We start from the raw sequence: 22,119 nt of genomic DNA, 5'->3' as shown, positions 1-22,119 counted from the left end.
GAGTTGTTTTTCTTCCTACTTTACACGGACAGAAGCAATTATTTAATTAACTTACTAACATCATAAACAGAAATAAAACTTTTAAACTCAAATTCAACCATTATTCATCCTGTATATTACACTACCTTTTTATGATTTTTTTGAACATGTAAATTTCCCAACTCTCAAGTTATTGTCTTTTCTGATTTACTTAAAGAAAAGTCGTTCCATTTTATGGCAAGAACACTAACTTAGGATTGTAAAACCTACCTTCTTGAGTCTTCAGTTATGTAATCTATTATTGTAAGGAGCAGACATGTAAGCTCTCAGCAGGTCCTGAACTTACACTTCTTGTTCAATTAAAACTTTATGACCATCAATTTTTAACTTGCCATGACCTGCTACTATAGTCATTGGCAAATACCATGCCCAGTTCCTTGGCTAATTGTATTTAAATTTTGAGTATTTTAAATAATTCAATTGGGTATAATTCAGAAGTGTTTGTGCTTCTGTGACAATAGGGTTATAGAAACTCTAAACTAGAAACATTAAAACCTTTCCTGCATTTTATATATCACAACATTACAATATTTCTATCATCAGCTATTCCTCATTGGTACCCCCACAGTCTTCCTAGGCTACCCATTCTCATTGTGATGTCTAGATAGTAATTTGGCTTTCCCATTGAGTGCTTATGTGATCCTGGCTGGAGTGACCATTCATCGCTCAACTCCCTTTTCTCTTCTATAAGACAATACCAACAGTAACAGGAAAAAAAAATGAACATTTTTGTCTAAGTAGGCAAGGATGCTACATTCATTACTTTTCTTGTTGCTTTCATCAAATGTTTTATAGGAAAAACTTGAGAGTAAATATTTATTTGAGCTCATGATTTCAAAGGGTTTAGTTCATCAAGGCATGGAAAAATAGACAAAAGATAACTTCATATTTCATGGTACAAGAAGTAGAAAGAAGGAAAGTTGGTTATCTATTCTTTCCTCTTTCATTCCATCTGGGTATCCAACCATGGAATAATGTCATTAACATCCAGGGTGGGTCTTCTACACTCAGTTCATTCCCTTTTGACATGCCCTCATGTCACACTTACAAGCATGCTTCACAAATATCCTAAGAGATTTTAAATCCAGTGAATATGACAATGAAGATTAATCATCACAATCCTTCTCATATTAATTGGACACCCCAAGACATCATTTTAAAATGGTAACATTGCACCTATGGTCTCCCAAATGCTTGTGTTTCTTGTAATATAAAATATTCTGTCCAACTTCAAATATCCCGAGAGATTATAAGGCTAATGTTTCTTAAAACTGTAAGTTTAGAGTCTCCTTTGAGACTCAGTGAAAACGCATGTGCACAACCTCTTTAAGGATAAGACAAACAAGTCTTTACATACTTCAGTGCCAAATGACATGGAGTAAATATTCCTAATTTACAAAGAAGGAGCTAGGGCAGAGATAGAAGGCCTGGTATCAAAGCAAGACTAAAATCCATCAAAGCAGACATTAAATCCTCCAATTCTGTGCCTAGTATCTAGAACACATGGTGTCCTAATGTGATTTCCATTGGGCTGGGGCAGCTCTAGTCCTCTGGCACTGACATTTGTAGTCCACATGGCCACTCTCTTGTGCTGGCTCCACGTGTTGCCTGTTGTTTTTCTCAACAGATACTCCACATGGATGGATCATCATCAATATCCTGGTTGTTCTTCATTTCAAAATTTAGCATTACTGTGTTCTCTTCATGGATCACCTTTACCGCAGCACCTTGCAGGGAATTCGTCCCTCTTGTATGCTGCCTAGCTCCGCAATCCTTTTTGAGAAGTCTGGATAGAATCCCTATGACTATAGAACTCTTGTATTTTTGCCCAGCCAGCCCCCCACAGGGATAATTCCAAGGTCTGCCACCAGCTCAAGCAACATCTGAGCCCCTTTGGAACATTGTTTAGAAATCTCTTCATGCCCTGGAAACAACCAAGTGAAACCTAGCCTGAGGGAGCAGGGTGTCAGTGTTCCCCTAGCTAGTAAGGAGAAATACTTTCAAATAAATTTAGAATTTTATGTCATGGAGCCAACAACGGACAGAGCTTATCCAGTTTCTCATTATCTCAATAGAAAATATGTTACTTCTTTTAAATTAACTAATTCCTTTAAGCATCATAGCCTCTTTTTTCACAACTTTCTTTTTATCCCTTTAATTAATTAATTAATTAATTAAATTCACATCCAGATTGGAGGTTTCCCTCTCTCCTCTTCTTTCAGCTCCTCCTTTTCACTCTCTATGCCCCCTCCCTTTCTTCTCATAGAAGGAAGGACCTCCCATGAATATCAACCTTACTTGACATATCGAGTTGTAGTAGGACTGGGCTCTTCTTCTATAGAAGCTAAACGAAGCCATCCAGTTAGGGAAAAGGGATACAGAGGCAGGCAACAGAGTCAGAGACAGGCCCTGCTCCTGCTGTTAGAAATCTCACATGAGAATCAAGCTGTACATCTGTTACATATGTAAAAGGGGCCTAAGTCTGGTACACACATGCTCTTTGATTTGTAGTTTGAGTTCGGTGAGACCCTATGTGCCCAGGTTAGTTGATTCTGTAGGTTTTGCTATGGTGTCCTTGACCTTTCTGGCTCTTAAAATCCTTCCTCCCCTTCTTCTAGAAGATTCCATGAGTTCTCTCTAATGTTTGTTTGTGGGTGTCTTTCAGCTGTATCCTTTTCTGGTCATAGTGCATGTTTTTCATATCTTTTTGTTCTCATTTTTCCTTCAAATTCTCAATACCAGCTTGCTAAAAACAGCTAGCAATAACTACTTTACTGTCTGAATACTCTATTTTCTAAAAATTTCCTTGACCAAATTTATTAGCCTACCACCTTTAAACATCTTCTCAAAAAGTTTCTGGACACAGTAAAAAATTGAAGAAATATTTGTTGGATTTAAATATGAATGGCCTCTATTTTAATTTCTAATAAAGTCTTCATTTCCACGTGAAACTTCATGAGCCCAATATTTACTGACTGTATTTTTATCACCATTATGATCTTTTGCATTCCTACCAGAACCACCGGTTGATCTGTTCCTACTGTGTTCTAAGACCTTAACACCTTACATTTATAAAAACCTTTCCAATTTCCTCTAGCAATCCAGTTCTTTATGTATAAAGAACACTCATTGTATTGAGTTTCTCAATACAGTGGCTAGGTAATTTGGCAATAGCCATTTGTATGCTAGAGAGGCAGAGAACCTAGTAGCTGCCTAATCCAGGAAACTCATCATTTCACAACGAAGAGTCTAGAAACTCCCTGGAGAGTTACAAATATTAAGTTCACACTGAAAGGCCAAAGCAGCTGAAGTGTGAAGTTAATAGGAGATCATTACAGCAGTGAGATGTACACTCACTAAACAAGTGCAGGCTCACGAAATTTCACTTGGGCTGTTTGCTGATCCAGGACACCAATCAGAAGGTAAGTGACACTCATGTTGAGGGCAGGCATTTCTCTCCCAGTCATTGTCCTATCCTACTGAAGACTCTCCTAGTCATCAACCCTTTGTGGATAACGGGGCACAGACACACAGGTGTGTTTTATCAGTAGTAGGTATTTCTTAATCTTGTCAATCTGACATCCAAGTCCAGCCATCACAGAAGTGTGTGCTTTGTATTGAAACTGCCAAGGCACCATACAGATATGTTAGTATTATTATTACACTATCATTATTAATGGCAAATAAATTAAGTATTTGAGAGTGATTACATTCTGCCAATATAAGGTATATTCATCATAGCTCATGTGCTTTATTGACTTTTGCATGAAAACCCCTTTGTATAAGAACCTATTTCCATGTTCCTCACTCAGCTTTTAAGACATACATTGACTGGACCAGGAATGGTATTTTTATGATGAGTGTGATGAAATAGTGCCCCAGCAAAAACATAAAATGAGGGATTCCACATTCTGGGTTCAAGTCTGAGACACATTACTTCTAAAGGAATAATTTTTCTCTTTCATGTGTAATAGGAGGTTGAAAATAGCCTTCTCCCAGGTTATTATAGCAATTAAATAAAGCCTTCATAGTGTTCTATTAATACCAGTATCCTGCTGATACACAAACAGCAGTAACAAAAAGGAAGGAGCCATGCAAGTGAACACACTAAAGAGGAAAGAAGAGAGGGTTCAGGTGTGCATTTTCAGTGCCAGTTCCCCCTATGCTTCCTGCTCTATTGTGTCCCCTTTCATAAAGTGTTAAAGGGTGAAAAATGCATTAGTGTAAAATCCATCTGCTTTTTATAACTTCCAGAGATGCAAATACGCTCAGGCAGCAGTTTTTTTGCCACTCCTAATTAATTCCTAAACAAAGACCGCTCCGGCAGCAGCTCAGTTTACGAAGCCAGTTGACCTCCTGGTGCAGAAATGATGACACAGATGCTGCTGTAGCTTCACAATCTCATTTTTCACTTTGCACCACTTGGTAAGGCCCAACATATTTCCACCTTCCCCAGAGCAGATGGTCTGTAGGGTGATTCTGAGACTTAGAAGTGTTACTGCCAGTGACTGCTGACCTCCCAGAAGTCAGGAGACTAATGAGAGCAGCCTGGGTTGGAGCGGGCCGGAAGCTTGGCATTGCATTGATGTGAGAGGCTCCCTGATTTCAGAATCTCCAATAAATAGAATTCCTGGGTGCCTGTGAGTAGTAATAGCCACAACTACAGTGAACGGAGTACCTACCAGTTGCCAGGCAGGATCATGGATATTATTCTTGAGCTATTTCATTTCATTCAAAGTCATCTTTAAGAGGTGAGAGATACTGATTGCCCTAAATGTAAAATCTAATAAACAGGGTATTATGAACTCATATCAGTTGCAGCTACTTGTGTAAGAGTTGTACAAGGTCAAGCCAGTGAAGACTTTCATTAGGCTCTCTCCTTAGTTAAGGAATAGCAGGCAGCAGGCAGAAAGGGGAGTCACTTTATCAGAAGTGTTGTTGTGATCATGTTGATGATGCTCTGGAGGACGGACCTCCACTTGTCTGCATTCAGATCTATAAACTGGACTTAGTATGTATTTTTTCTAAGAACATGAAGGTAGGAGAAGGATGTATTTTAGGGAGGGTAGGAGTGGGCACTTGGCAATAGACAGCCTTAAGATACACTGAATACATGTACTATATGTTATAATAAAAACTATCTAGAAGAAAGAAATAGTAACATGGCATCAGTACTTAGAAGAGATTTACATTTTTTTCAGCCTTCATTTGTGGGGTGCTTCATATAGGTGAGGTACCAACCACTTCATTCAAGTGGCCTCGTAGACGCTAGGATCCATTGATATAAGGCTCTGTCAAGTTACATGTCTCCTTCTAAGTATGAACTATATGATGTCATTTACCATCATCAGCAGATCATGGAAATAATAGGATATGTGTATGCATGTACGTACATACATACATACATACATACATACATACACATATACATAAGCAGACAGACAGAGACAGAGAGACACAGAGAAACACACAGAGAGAAAGGATGCAGAATCTCAGTCTGGTGGAGGGTCTGTAAATGATCTTGAGCTTCCTTACTTTGTTCATTCATAAACAGTCATGTTCTACGATATCTTTTTTTCTGAATTGACACTAAGGAGAAGTTGCATAAAACTAAAGGAAGTAGGATATGATGAAGATCACTGGCATATGCTAAAACACTCTTAAAACTGCTACAGTGACTACATGGAGAACTGTCATATGCTCTGTTCCCTGCATCCTCTAAATCTGCATTCAGTGCTGTATGCTGAGAAAAGGTCATAGTGGGATAAATCCATCATCTGCCTCCCAATCTATCCACTTCAGCTATAGACCAGGCACCCATTCTGCCTGTCTTCTATATACTTTTTTAGCTTCACTCCATTTCTTTTTCCCAACTTTTGAGGTCACTGTAGCCACTAAAGATGGAGGCACATCACCTTCAGGTCCCACCTGTATCAGCAAAATAAGATACTTGCACAAAATAGCAGTAAAGGGGTGGCTTGGAAAGTATGAATTGATTTCTTTATTGTCCTTGGGGCTGCAAGACCAAAATGGAAGTTCTAGCATGGTAGACTTCTGGTGAGGCCTTTTGTCTACACTTTGTGTCTCCTGGTAGCCTCTCTTCTGTGTACATTCATTGCTCATGTCTCTGCTTATAAAGACATCATAAGACCCCAATGCTTATGACTTCCTCTAAAGTAAATGACCTCCTTAAAGGCTCTGTCTCCAAATGTAGTCACAGCGAGGTTAGGGTAAAGGCTTCAATGTATGAGCTTTTCTCTGTAGTTCAGTCTAAAACACCTGCTGTTCAGAACCTCAGAAAGATGAGTCAAGGCTCCACACAGAGGAACCTTGCATTGACTAGCTATAGGATTTCAGGCAAATGTTCCCCAGTGACTTTACCAACCCATATTGATGGATACTTAGGGACTTCAGCTTCTGATAATGACTAACTGTGGGATCCTAAGCATGTCTCTCTTTAAGACTGTCTCCTCTGCTATATAGAATACTGAAAGGAACATAGATTTGGTACGCCATCGAAAGTTTTTTTTAAATTATTTTCATAATTCTTTGAGATTTTATACAATGTATTGACATCACATTCAAACCCTACTCTTTCATCTAACCCAACCCAAATAAGCCCCACCTCTCTATCCTATCCACATTTCTTTCTCTCTCTTTATTTCTCTTTATTTCTCTTTTCTTCTCTCCTTCTTTCTCTCATACTATATTTCCCACTGTCTTTAATTTTGCTGCCCAGATACTCCTGGGTTTAAGGCCATCCACTGAAGAGCCCTGGACCTTCCAGAGCTATTTCCCTACAGAAATCCATCTCTCCCACTCACAGAAAATATCAATTGTCAGAAGCTTCTCAGATAGGGGTGGGAGCCTATGAGCCCTTCTCCCATTGATCTAAAAAACTGATTGGCTCAATCTTGTGCAGGTCTTGTACACACAACATAACTGTTATGAGTTCATGAGTACTCTCGTCTTTCCACTTTCCACTTAACAGGATATTAAATAGAAATAGATTCCATTAATGTTCTTAAGCCAAGGGAACCCAAGCTTTAAAAATATTTACCATTTATTGAGTAATCCCAATTAATTAATAGAAAAATTTTACTTAGTGTGGATGTACTATTATTGGGTCCATTTTGCAATGGAGGAAACCATAACCCAGTTGATGTAAGATCATACAATTTTCAAAAGGCTCATAAATCTGAGTGTCCTGAATTCTCCTCTCTGCTTCCAAGATCACATCAATCAGTTCAATGTCCCAGACATGTGCATCAGGCAAGAATCATTTATCTAAAACATGTTAATATAAGTGAGAGAGCCTCCCATTTCCCCTGGATTGGTTCCTATGGACTTGTGCAACATGTACACAAAGCCTAAGTCATAGATATGTTCTTACTGTTCTACTACTGTGAAAAGACATTATAACAAAGACAGCCTGTTATTTTACTATATGTTTTAGTTTTTGTAAATGCTTATTTTTTGCTCGCATATTTTATTTATCATATTGAAAATAGATTCTTATCTCACACAATATATCCCAACCACTCTTTCCCCTCTCTGGGCTCCTCCTAGCTCCCCCATTCACATCAACTATCCCCGCAAATCCACTCTTCCTCCATTTGCTCAGCAGGAAAGAACCAGCCTCAAAAAGATGACAGACAATCTACAAAACAAGATACAATAAGACATGTTGAAAGCCTTCATATCGAGACTGAACCTGGCAACCCAATAGGAGAGAAAGAGTCTCAAGAACAGGTAAGAGTATGAGACACAATCAGTCCAACTGTTATCACGACAGCTTATTACAAAAAGCATTTAATTACAGGCTTGCTTAGCAACTTTCAGAGGGTTAGTCCACGATCATCCTGATGAAGATCATGACAGCCAGAAGGCAAGCATGGCGCTGGAGTTGTAGCTGAGAGCACACATCAATTCTGAAAGTGGCAAGCAATGAAAGAGTCTGGTACTAGGGTGGGCTTTTGAAACCTCAGAGCCCTCAACCCAAGTGACAAATCTCTAACAATGCCATACCTCGTAATCTTTGCTAAACTCTCCACCAACTAGGAACTATTTATTCAAGAACGTGAACCTAATGTGGCCATTTTAATTCAAACCACCACAATCTTCTATGTAATTGTATTCTTCTTATGGAAGGTGAAGTCAGGGCAGGCCTCAGACACTTCTTGCAGGCAGCACCCTGAATGTAAATAAACAGAAATTGATGAAGTACCCATGGAGAAAGAGACAGTCTAGGGATCTGTGTGTGTGTGTGTGTGTGTGTGTGTGTGTGTGTCCCCACATGCATGCGATAACATGCCTGTGGTTTCCAGAAGACAACATTCAGGAGTCAGTTCTGTCTGTTAACTGTGTGGGTTCCAAAGGCTGAAGTTAGTCATTAGACATGGTAGCAAGTGCCTTTACCACTGACCATTCAAAAAAATGGAGGGCTGGGAGCTGGAGAGGCAAGAACAGAGCAACTGTAACAGACTCTCTTTGGAAGAGCAAGGATTTTGCTGCCAATGATACAAAGGATCCAGCTTTCTTATTAGTGTTTTCCTAGGCAATGTGACTTGGGCAAGGCTAGCAAGTTGATGCCCCTCAGTGAATCAGTCTGTAAGTTGGAGAGGCCACTGGTTCATGACAGGGGTTTGTTTGAATTAAATGAAAATCGTTAGAATGAGCAACCTGAGCCTTCGTCTTTCCCTTTGCCATGTTACAGGGCTAGAGGTTACTAGTTCTTTATCTCTGCACATTCCCTAGAATTTTAAATGCATATTCAGTCAGGCAGACCTGGGATAGAGTCCAAGAAACATCCTTTGAAATAAACACACCAGGTAGTTCTTTATGTTGTTGCTGTCGAGTGTAAACTCACCTTACTCTTTTGTTTAAGGTACTTATATTAGGTATGATTGGTATAGAATAAGATGTATTGTTTGGTGTTGGAGTTTTTTGGGGAGGTGGATATTGAATTTAGAGCATCACACATGCTAAGCAAGCACTTTACCAATAAGCTTCAGCCCTGTCATTTTTATTTTTCCTTTGGTTTGTTTATGAGATGGAATTGTGCTAAATACCTGAACCTATAACTTACCTATACTCTTACCCTAGACTTCCCAGTGGCTGGGATTACAGGCATATACTACCAGGCATTTTCCCCCTGAGATAGAGAAGCTTTCTATTTATAGTCCGGACTGTGCTTGAACTACACAACTCATGATTATCCTGCCTCAGCACCACAATGCCCCATGTACCATTGCTCCTGGGTTAAATGGTACACATTTGAAATATATTATCTCAATGAAAAAAGGAACCCTGGTACAGTGTTAGCAGAAAGTGTTATAGTTTAGATTAGTCATCATGGTAAAGAGTAAGAGGTCCCAAAAAACAAAACAAAACAACAACAAAAAAAAACTTAAAAATGAGCTAATACATGAAACAATCCCACCTTACATGTTTTTAATGTAGGATGAATATTTTCATACCCAGTAACACACTAACAATAAGTAGTAAAAGCAAACAATATCAGACCATTTTTAAAATGCTAATGTTCAGTGATTGAAACCAGGAAAGGATGGATCACACAAGTCAATTTAGTATCAAAATATATGGATTAAAATAAATACTATGTTGCTAATGGTGGATGAAACATTTACTATTTCTGGGCTTCATTTTTTCTCCCAAGTGATACTGAGAAATTATCATGAAGAACTTATGTAAGAATTAAGCAAAATACTGGTATGTAGTGCACATATTCCTTGACAGACCCATTTTCTAACAGCTTTTGGAAAGCTGTTAGAAGTTGTAATACTTCCAAGAGGGTCAAAAGCACAGGTAGAAACCCAGCCCCTCGACACCCCAATTTTTCTGCCTTAACTCCAACCTCACATTTGTTTAATCAAGCAATTTACACAGGGTAAAATAATTAGTGGTTTTAAGTGTTTTTGATACAACTAGACACTGCAATCAGAATAAATCATCTCTGACATATGCCCAGATCCTTCAAATGACAGATGACAAACAAAAGGAGGGCAAGGTCCTTCCTCACAGGCAGAATCACTGAGTTAATGGAAGAATTATTGCTCCAGCAATCCACTCCAGTCCTATTGAAAGGAACGGTCCAATTTATCAAAGCTAAATGAACATTAATTGCAGCAGTCTGGTAAGTTTTCCAGCCGCTATGACCTTCATTGAATTTTAATCCAAAACAGATAAGACTTTCTTCTACACAAGAGGAAACAACACAATTAGCACAAATGACAGTGAGAATATGAAGCAGACTCACACAAGCAGCACACACCACACACACACACACACACACACACACACACACACACACCCTCCCCACACACACACTGATTCAATATGATTTAAAATTCAGCACCAAGGAGGCAGGCAGAGAAAAGATAAACATGACTAACATCTGCCATGGCTCTTAACCCTCCTTCATTCAGGAGGGAAACTGGGGAGGCAGAAGCAAGATGAGGAAGGTGGCAAGCAGTAATAGAGACAGAATTTCAGTTAACTGCTGTAATTAATGTTATGTCTCATTTGGGAGAGATTAGGAAAAAACAGAGAGGGAAGATAGAAAAAACAAGTATTATTTTGCTATTAAAGACGCCCTTGAGCTGGGGAACATCCGCAGAAGTTTGAATTGGGTAATTGTTTGACTATCATTGAATCTGCAGACAGGATGATTACACCAGTGAAGTGAAATATAGTAGTGTGGAACCTCCACCAGGTAAAGCTCTCTCCACACAAAAGAGCCGACTTTCAGCTGATAATAGTTTACAGTAAAGGAGGGCATAGAGAGAGATGAATAGTAGGGACCATGCACACCACATGTGCATACATTCTCCCAAGCAACCAGATTGGAAACCTAGTGTAACGCACCTGTCACTTAACACTGGAGCCACTTTAAACATGGAAGCATTGTAATGTGTGTGTGTGTGTGTGTGTGTGTGTGTGTGTGTGTGTGTGTGTGGAGGGAGAGAGAGAGAGAGAGAGAGAGAGAGAGAGAGAGAGAGAGATAGGAAGAGGGAGAGAGATCATGGGGTGCAAACAGGCCACAACATGTATGTCAAGGTCAAAAAAACAACCTCAGATGTCAACCCTCACTTTCCAGTTTGTTTGAGGAAGTCTCTTGTTTTTAGTTGCATGTGCCTGATAAGATATCCTGGTAGCATCTTTAGCTCTGCAGTTCTCCCATTTCTACCTCTTGTATCACAGAAGGAGAACTGAGATTACAGATGTGCATGCCCTATGTACAGCTTTTATGTGAGTTCCAGGGATTAGAGTTCAGGTTATCACATTGACATAACAAATGCTTTATCTACTTAGCCATCTCTCTGGCCCCAGAAGCATTGCTTTTATGGTTCCCATTCACTGTGAGTTACAAAGCATAGATTAGATGACTTAAAATATTATCATGGTGACTAGAGATTGGCCAAGTATAAAATTCACCATGTTTCTGCAGTGCAATAAATCTCATATATAAAAGTAATCTGGGAAATGTGCAATCATACAGTATTGCTACACAAAATACAAGGATTATCCAAGTTTTCTACCAATATTCTTTGTGTGTAGGAAGGCACTCCAGATTATAATTTGGGGCTCTATTTAGCATTTAGCTATTCTGTCTCCTTCAACAATTCCAATATGTAATGATTGCTTGGTTCTTTACATCCTTTATGTTCTGGACAATTTGGAATATTACTAGTTATATATTTGGAGAATATATCTCATAGGCTTGTCTGATATTTTCTTGCAATTGATGGATACAGTTTTAACTAAAATGTTCTGAATGTCTCAAGCCAAATGGTTTATACCATTGGCATACTTTATTACTTATTAGGATAAACTCATAGATGTTGTAGGTTAAATGGGGGAGCCCAGAAAGATACTGTCTACATTCCATCTGTAGAAATTACAGGTGCTCCCTTATTTTAAAAAACAAGCAAGCTAGCATGCAAACAAACCAAACTAATAAAGATTTAGGTGAGGAGCTACCAAAAAGAGACTATCAAATAATGCCTTCAACCCAGTGAAAAATATGCTTACGGGAGGTAGAGAATTGAGAAGAACTACAGGGAAGAGACAAGAAAGATAGAGGAACAAATTGTATTTAAGCATCTCCAAGCCCAGGAATATCAGGAGCCATGGTAAGCTGGAAGCAAAAATAGAGTATTCTTTTGAGCCCCTGGAAGAAGTACTGCCTGGATTACGTCGTAGTTGTAGATTCCTGGAACCTAAAGTAGTTTAGGATACATTTACATTGTTTTAACCCCTAAGTTTGTACAATTTATTATGGTAGCCTAAAGAAACGAATAGAATTGGTATTAGTCACACTTCACCATAGAAATGTCACTCCTTTCTTTTGGTAATTCATAATTGTTCAGGGCAAAGTTACTTTGAGACTGAAACTATGCTGTTGTTTTCAAAGTTACCCCATTTGTTTTAGTACACATGGTAGATCTGGTCAGCAGTAATAATTACAGTGGCAAATACTTAATAGTGGGATTCTATTTCCCCATTTCCTCCTGAATTTATTAATTGGAAGTTCTACTGTAAGGAAAAGCTGTCCCTTCTGCCCCGTTTATTTACATAGTTGATTAATTGTAACAGCATTTCCAAGTCGATATTCTTAATAACTCTAGCCCAACTCAACTCAGAAGATATTTAAAGAAAAGAAAATTTAGAGACTAAAGAAAAAGGATTCACTGAGCTCCATGCTAAGATGCTTTAAGAGTAGTTTATTACTTATTTTGCCTTCAGCCCTGTGGAAGTATATGGTCTCCATAATCTCATTTACAACAAAAGAGGCAGTGAACATTAGAATCATACCTATTTGCAAACAACAATAAGGGAAGGCATGCATTGAATGCACAGCTGTCTGTCTCCAAGGCTATATCACTTCCTGTTATTCCAAGCTGCCTGTTGAGCACAGGAAAGAAGAGAGAAAGGAAAAGTAGACTCTTCAAAGGTACCACCAGCCTGAGCTCTGCCTCTGCACTCACATTCAACGTAGACTGACTCAAATCATGTGGGTAAAACAATAAATAGTGTGAGTATCTACACACTAGTATGTGCATGTACACACACACACACACACACACACACACACACAAACACAGAGCAGGGGGAGGGGAAGCTCTGTCTATGGTGTTGTAGGAACACTACATAATAGCCCAGGGTTCTTGAAGGAGAATAAATTATAGAGAGGTTAGAGTAGAATGGGTTTGTCATTCTAATTTGTATATTTGAGGGAGTTACCATGTATAAAGCCACCCCTTGCTTTGTCGCCACCTCAACTTTACTCCTTGGAATGGAATACCTGTCACCCTGTCTTCCACCAACTGCACTGTCTCCAAACCAACCTTCCTCCATGTTTTCTTCACTGATCCCTAGCCTATGAGAATCACCATATACCATCCTCATTGTGCATAATGCTTCCTGTCTCTTTCTGGCATTCGAGAGCCTCTACTCATCCCAATGTGGTGCCCTGCACTGTCTATCCTCACTACTCTTGCTTCTTGCTCTCTGTGCCTCTCTCCTGCATGTGTTTCTCTGTTAACCCCTCTGTCTGTTCCTGATTTCCTTTCACTGTTCTTGCCTCTGATTTCTCTCAGTTTGCTTTCTCTGTCACTTTTTGCCGTTGATAGTTTTTACTCAGCTGGTATAGACTAGTTTCTCAATAAATACTGACAGTTGTCTACTTTTTCTGTATGAAATTTTCTCTTCCATGTTCTACCTCTATCAAACCAAAATGTCCTCATGTATCACTTGGCCAGAAGCCTTCGAGGAACTATCTGCAGAGCACTTTTGCAAGCTGAATCCCTCTGTCTTCAGGATGACTTTGTAGCCTTTTCCCAACAAGGCTTCATCTGACTGAACAGGCATGGATACGCCTTTGTATTTTCTTTTTCTTTTCTGTCTTTCTTTAAAGAATTAATTTGTTGTTTTTGCTTAATTAGTTTTTTCTTGAGAAATTCGTACATGAACACTGCACCTATATCACTTTTTTTTAAAAAAAATTTTATTGGATATTTTATTTATTTACAATACAGATGTGATCCCCTTTCCCCATTTCCCCTCCCTAGAACTCCCTATCCTATACCCCATCATTTTTATACCATTTTGATTACATGCCTACCTACATCACTTTTATTCTTGCCTCTTGTCCAACACCTCTCATGCACCCTTCATTGCCTCTTATTTATTATATTTACACACACACACAGAGAGAGAGAGAGAGAGAGAGAGAGAGAGAGAGAGAGAGAGAGAGAGAGAGAGAGCCTACTGAGTCCATTCATGTTTGCTAATATGTACATATGTAGAGGGCTTGGCAGTGTGGGCTGGATAAACTATGTGGGAGATTGTTTCAGGGGGAGACTTAGTTTTTTCCTCTCTCAGCAAGCACTGACCACCTGTAGTTCTTCATTTAGAGGAAGAACATGTACTTTCTGACCAGTAAAGATGGCTACAATCTGTTGCTGTTTGTCATGAATGGTGTGCATTTTCCCTAAGGAGAGCGGCTTCCTGCACCATTGGCTCTGCAGTTGGCCATGGGATGTGTTTTGGCCTTCGGAATGTGAAGGAAGCAACATCTGAGCATCAGATACATTTTCTGTTTTTTCCTAGATCCCCACCAGCTGTCTTGCTGATTCCCTCTGCCATGTAAAACAAATGTCTCTGACCGGGGCTCTGCTTCAGCCAATGTTCCAAAATGACAGGGAATGTAGAACTGAGTCACAGCCCCTACAGCTGCCCATACTTAACATGTGACTGGAGAAAGGATATCTCTAGAACAAACAACTGCGTGACCTACAAATGTTGGGTATTGTAAAGTGTAAGGTGCTTCCTGCTTAAGTGTTTCAATAAGTGTTTATAGTTCTATTGTTTTGGGAATATTGTTAATCTTTTCATTTATATTATCACCATTTGATACTATGATTTTAATTATATTTCAGTTGTGTAAATGACCAAATGAATAACTCTGATTGGCAAGATGACTATGTATCTTTCTATATATGGTATCTAGCCAAGTCTAAATTATAAGCCAGGATTTTAAACTGTGGATTTCTTGATTATGACAGACAATCAAGGTTGTCCTCTGGGCTCCACATGAAGGTGCACAAATTTATGTTACCCACTCAAACTAAGGATATGCAGACACACATACACACAGAAACATGCATGCATACACACACATCCACACACACTATACTTTTTAAAAAGCTGCTTTATTTATTTGTATTTTCTTCTAACAGATAAGATTTTCATTGTTATTTTACATAGATAACACCTATCATTACATGACTGATAAAATCAGTGTCTAGAGAATTAGTGATATGCTGTGAAGGAGTGAATTACTTGTTAGAGCAATGCTCTAAAGCCATATTTCACAGAAAGATTTAATAAGTTTTATTCCAATATAACACACATCCTTCAAATAAAGCTACTGATTACGAAGGGTAATAATAGTTTCTTAGATTTATGAGGCATGTTATAATCCTCAAAGCATTTCTTACATATTATGACATCAGAGAATCATAGATCATCTGAATTTGAAGAAAATACAATAGTCATTCTATCTATTATCCCTTTCAGAATCCTTATATTTGGGCTTCCAATTGTGGCTGATACACCCATGTGAACAGGTTTGCACTGCAGGATAACTGACCCACTCTGCTGCTTGAAAGCTTCAGTATATTGAGAGATAGTTTATGCTGCCATAGATAGGAATTCTGGTGTCTTCTAGTGTTCTCTCTTAGGGGTCCAACAAAACACATCTGTAGTATTTCCTATGGGGAGCTCTTTTTAAGAGAAAAGTGCCTTCAAAAGTCTTTTCTTCCACATCAAACCATGCATTTCTTTTCATCCCTCTTACAAAAACATTTGTCACAAAAAAGACCAAAGATTATTTTAAAGAAAACTCCATGATAAAAGATATTGATCTCAATCTGTTTCTTTAATAACTTCTGTGAAAATCTTTAAAACAAGACCTTGTATATCAAAATGAAATGATATCATTGTTTAAGGGATGTAGGGAGTAGAGTTATAATGTCCAACCCTGTGAAAGAAAACTGAAAATTATTTTTGCTGTAAAAATCATTAATAACTGTAAAACTAAATATATCCTAAAATCTCAACATAATAACAGCAGCAGCAGTAAAATGTAAAAACAAACAAACAAAGCCTACCTTAATGCAAAGAACAGCAAGAAATTCTGATCACATTTGCTAGGTGATTTTGCATCTAACCTTAAGGCCACTTGGAGCAAGTGAACTCTTACATTCCAAATAAGCTACCTTCTACAAAGTACTCCAGGCAACTAAAGAATGCTAAGAGCATGAGAAACAGGTCTTTCCCAGGGTAGAGCACACCAACTGGTTACCAAATGGCCAGCCCTGAGAATATGTGCAAGTAATTTGATACAGATCAAGCAGGTTGTATTTAGAAGTATATTTGTAGGTGCATATATTCATGAAACAAAAGTTAGTGAAAAGAGAGGCCCTGGATTTGAAGGAGAGCAAGGAGGGGTTTATGGGAGGGTTTAGCAGGAGTAGAGGAGGAAAAATGATGTGCTTATATTATAATCTAAAAGAAAAGACACGAAGTCGTTTAAAAAAAACAACTTTCTTGTTATTCATTTACATACTCAGATGGCAGACAGAGGAGGAAGAATGGCTGACATTGAGAGTTGATTCTGATGAACAATGAATGCCAAAGGTACCTACAGGATTCAAGCCAAGAGCCTGCTCTCACTCCATACCTGAAGGAAAACTGCTCATCTTCTTCTGGCTTTCCTTTCCCTTATCGATAAACTGCTGGCATGAACCTCTCTCCCAAACTGACAAAGTTCCAAGTTCTATCAAGTGTTTTGAGCACCAGAAGTGAATACCCCATAAATAACAGTCATGATAGACCCTTACTACTGCTAACATTTTAATAACAGTTTTTCCTTTTTGAGTACTTACTAACTGTCAGGCACTACGCCATGTAGAATCGTGGCCAAAAACACAGACTCTCAATTTGGACAGACTGGAGTCGGAATCTCAGCTTCAGTATTTATTGATGATGTGCATGAACAGACTTCAAAATCTTACAGACTACCAGGTTCCTCATCGGCAAACAGGGGTAAACAATAGCATCTTCTTTCAGAGGCTTTGCTGCACTAAACAGAATGATGCAAGTGTTGCCTTTAGACTGCCTGACAGCAGAAAGTTCCCCATGCCTGTGATTACAACCCTTCATTGTACAGGGTTCTTGTGAATGGAACCTCAATTGACACTGAGGAAAAACTCTTTAGCTGTGGAGGATACCTCCCAATTTTATGAGTGACACAGGTGATTTGACCAAATATATAAAGGTAATGACAGAAATAGCATTCAAATTTGGAATAGCCTCCTAAGCCATAAACCCTGATAATCTGCCCATGAATTTCACATAAGAGGGATGAATTGTAAGAAGTCATTTTTGTTACTGTAGGATTTAAGCCAACAACAAAGAAGACACATGGTAGTCAGTATATAGTAAGAAACAGAAATAAAGTATTATAAAGTATTTATTTTTATCTTTTAATTTTTGTATGCTCAAAGTCTCACCGAAACCTCTTTTATTAACCTTTAAGGAATTTTTCTCATCCCTTTTCAATTTTTGCTTATTTGTTTTTATTTTGCTTGTTTTTTTTTTTTTTTTTTTATTTAAGATAGCACCCACTTTGAGATCTGGCAAGGATTGTGTATGCTGATACATGTTAAAAGGAATTTGCAAAACAGACCATCATATAGTAAATACTCAAAAGAAATGCCAGGTGTTATGACAATTTCCTCTCCATCACACAGCAATAGAGGAGCACAAATAAGTCAAGAGCAGTGTCTCCATACTCCTTCAAACACTCACTGCTCTAACAGTAATATTAATAGCCACTGTCTCTGTGGGCTCACTGTGCATCATGCATACTAATGTTCATCACTATTTTTATATTCTCTTCACTCTCTGAGATTGATATAATCAGTATGGTTTTATAGATAAGAAAACTAAGTCTGAATGATGTTAAAGGACTCAGTCAAGGTAAAAGTAAGAAGAAAAAGGAAGAATGGGTGAGGAAGGAAGGTTAAATTAAGAGCCAGCAGAGCTGAATTCCACATATTGGTTTTCTTCTGGGCATTTAGGCTTCCTGCATGGCTGAGACTGATAGCAGGTAAGGCTAGGATTAGAGAAGGAAATAACAATCCACTGTCTAGTGCAGATTCACCAATAAGGTTTTTTGTTGTATCATCCTTTAGGATATTGAAAATCAGATGGTAGATCACTTGGAAAATAGGGAGCTGCTAAATTCAGGGTGGACTGAGGCTAAGGAGAATTTGGGTCCACCTACATAGCCATGGATTATAAAAGGTTACAGGTGCTGGGAACAGAGAATTGTCCTTAATGCTGAGGGAAAGATACAGATGTTAAAGATGCTTGCCTCCTCACATCCTTCTTTTGAGATTTCACTGCACTTTGGTCCTCTTGCGAAACATGTCAGACATTTACCAAAGATGAAAAGTACAGCTCATGAAGTAACCATGTGACATGAGCCTGAAATTCCAGGAAGCATGTTCCTAGAACTGTCTCCATGCCAAAGAGCCATGAGCATGTAAATTTGCTAAGTTTCAGACTTTTCATCTTTGCGATGATCAGTCTCCAGTCATCTTGGAAGCCATTCTCAGTGGTCACCATAGCAAATGTTTCTCTTTGTGTTCTCGCTGAGCTTTGTGTAGCCATGAGAACAAGGACAGAGGCCATGGCATTTAAAGCCCTGACTGTTCAGGGGACTACAGGCAATGATGAGCCTAATGTGGAACTCAATTTTCCCATTCACACCAAAGAAAAAGGAGTATAATAAATTAGAATACCCCTACCTTTCAATGGACCAGCCTCCCATAACAAAAATAAATGTCCTCATGTAGCTCTGATCCAAGCCTTTAAGATTCAAGGGCTTAGTGCAATTGCACATATTAGTACAATCTACACCCTATACACAACAAAACAAGGACAGAGAAATTAAATACTTGATACAAATTCACCAGGACAAGATAGTGGGGAAAGAAAATGTCACACACAGAATCTAGGGCCCCAGAGTCCTACCTGGCAATATTCCTAGAGACTGGTACTATTTTTGAGAAGCCACCATTGAGGGTCCAAGATATAAGTGCCTTTGCAGCGGGTAAGGAGACAGTAAAGAATCTATCTATATTCCAACTAGTGGACCACAAGTTCTAGGTGTGTGTGTGTGTGTGTGTGTGTGTGTGTGTGTGTGTGTGTGTGTTGCATAGAATATGTCAGCTTCTCCATTCTCTCTTCTACAGGCAAATCCTGCAGGGAATTTCAGTGGTATCTGGTTCACATTGAGTTATTATTTTCAAACTGAATTTGCTGAGCAAAGAGAAAGTTAAGAGATGTGATCCAGGGGAGATGGTTTACTGGAATAGACACTAGGCTTGGAGTCAGAGAAGGTACATTTAGGACTCATTTATAATTGAGATAATCTGATATAGGTTAGCAGGTTACAGAAAAAAATGTATGCAAGTAAACGTTATGGCATAAGATGGAATGCCCTTAATAAATATTTATCGAAGCTGAGGATCATGCCCAAACATTAAAGACAGAAAAGCAGTCACACCCTCCACCCCTCTTAACATCAGATGGTACTTCAAAGCCCAGGGGAACTGAGCAAGCACACTGAAGTGGTATTTGCAAATTTGCACCCCCAAATTAGCATGCAGGCACCCACTTGGGTTGGCATGTGGCTGCATCATTTGCTAAATATACATATGTATATGAAAAAAGTCTACCACACACATTCCATGAATAACACAAAGGCCTTGATTTGTTCTTCCACGTGCTGAGCACTTGTTAGGTCCAAAATTAACATTGCTCTCTGGCTGGGGTATGCGTATGTTTTTCCAAAAAGAGAAAAATTCCACGATCTCACTCAGCCCTAATCAGAGCATCTATTGCAGTGTTAAGTGTCACTCATCTTTCTGAGCTCTGCTTTTCTTCCATATGTTAGGGATATCATTTTCTATTTTCATCTACTTACTAGTCCACTCTAAAGGTAAAACAGAGGAAATAACTTAAGATTGGCTTTCAAGTGTACAATATTAGGGAATGAGGAGCATTGTGAGTATCAGATGCCAGCCCATCTGATATGCTTTCTGTATACTGGATGTGTCTTTTCCTAGCTTTCTACTTATAATGTAATAACACAAATTGGACTGCTTGCCTCGTAAACACAAAAAGACTGAGTTTGTTTCCCAAGAATCCACATCAAAAAGCCTGATACATTAACATGTACCTGTAGTCCCAGAATTTGGAACCCATTATAGAAAAATTCAAGAGGTTGCCAGCAAGCCAGTCAAGCAAATCAATGAGCTCCAGGTTCAGTAAGACACGGTGCCTCAAAAAAGTGGAGAGTGACAGAGGACCGCAAGTGCTACCCTTCTGGCCCCACACATACATGCAGTCTCTCTCTCTCTCTCTCTCTCTCTCTCTCTCTCTCTCTCTCTCTCTCTCTCTCTCTCTCTGGATTCTAACATTTTTAAATAAATAATTAATAGAAGACTGCTCAGCTGATTCTAGTAGCCTCCTTAGAGAGAGCAACAGATTCAAAGTGTTACATCATTCAGCAGACCTGCTACACTTTATGCATTCTTGATTTGCTACAATGAGATACGTTTTATAAATTTGTACATCACAGTTCTGAACAAATGAGAGGTATCCAATAAAGTCTCCAGCTGGTAAATAAGAGAGTCTCTGGGACTCTGTGCTGGCCTGAGTGCTCAAGAACAGTTCTACTGCTTGTTCAATATGGCACATGGGGTAAGGTTTTGTTTGTTTGTTTGTTTGGTTGGTTGGTTGGTTGTTTTTCTCTCCCTCAGAGTACTCAACAACTAGAATGTGGGAGAAATAGAGACATCATCCTAAATGGTTACAATTGGCTGCATTCAGCTCATTTCTTCATTCTACCTTGTCGTAGTCATGATGCTTAAAGCACTTGTGAAAGTGCTTTCTGTTTCAGTTTTACTCCAATTTTGTTTGCTCAGTAATTTGTAGAGAGATCAGTTGTATTTAGAAGCACTGGACCCACCCCTCAGCCAAGGAAGACAAGCACGTGACAGATGTTAAACAGCTATTCCCAGACATGTCGACCCAAAGGCCATAGTTGAAAACCCTTTATTTTCTCCCCTAATGGGCAGTTAGTCTGTTACAGCTGACAGATGATGGATGTGATTGTGACAGTCCGGATGATACCACAGAATCTACCTGACCATCTGAGTATCACTCTGTTGTCGTTGTACGAGCAAGTTCTACTCTTCCATCTGCTGACCGATACATATTGCTTTCTGTCCTCAACCCTCTTCCCATGTCCAGCTACTCACCATCACAGAAATGTGGAGGATATGCATCTGTTCCTCAACGATCTCTGAGGGCTCCTGGAGTGTGGGAGCAGTGGCCTGGGCCAGCTGCCCAGAGCTGCTCATGGAAACGTGGAAGTACAGTGTGCCATTCTCCAGCCACTGCTGTCTCCAGTGAACCAAAGAAATGTCCGCTGCTGTGCCAGACATCTCTGTAAGATAAGAGAGGAGGTTCTGGGTAAGACATGTGCCAGGCTTTTGTGCTCTGGGCGCAAAGCTGCTGCACACAGCCATGAACTCAGAAGCCCATTATTTTGTCAAGATGTTTTTTCCATATACCGCCTATGATCCAGGAGTCACAACTTCCATTTATTGATGGGAAACCATGGTCATGATATCCCTCAAGTAACACAGGACCAGAGGCACCATTTGATCTTCGTGTGTTCAGTGCAGTTTTTCTAAGGCCTGATGAATGGAAAAGTGATTGTTCTCCAACAGTGGAGTGAAACTAAGCAAAAAAAAAAAAAAAAAGTATTACAGTTTTCTGAAGTTGTACATCTGGCAGAAATAAAAGCAAGAACAATCTTAGGTTCATGTATAAATTTTACAGACACTGATCAGAAAATTCTTGAGTAAAAATTGGAAAGACCCACATGAGTATATGGTTTAGCTGAGGTTCTAG

At 39.0% G+C, this 22,119-nt stretch overlaps 1 protein-coding gene across 4 annotated transcripts in view; it reads right to left on the bottom strand.

Moving 5' to 3' along the window:
* Positions 1-22,119, bottom strand: part of Astn2 (astrotactin 2) — a 917,671-nt gene that overhangs the window by 770,890 nt on the left and 124,662 nt on the right. For all 4 annotated transcript variants that reach the window (XM_034502232.2, XM_034502233.2, XM_076934798.1 and 1 more), the window contains exon 2: positions 21,462-21,649. In XM_034502232.2, coding sequence (XP_034358123.1) covers positions 21,462-21,649 — 188 coding nt within the window. The remainder of the gene's footprint in view (positions 1-21,461; positions 21,650-22,119) is intronic.

Source organism: Arvicanthis niloticus, chromosome 5, assembly GCF_011762505.2.
Source record: "Arvicanthis niloticus isolate mArvNil1 chromosome 5, mArvNil1.pat.X, whole genome shotgun sequence".
NCBI lineage: Eukaryota > Metazoa > Chordata > Mammalia > Rodentia > Muridae > Arvicanthis > Arvicanthis niloticus.
The sequence above is the reverse complement of the archived record's forward strand: the minus strand, read 5'-3'. Positions and strand labels throughout refer to the sequence as shown.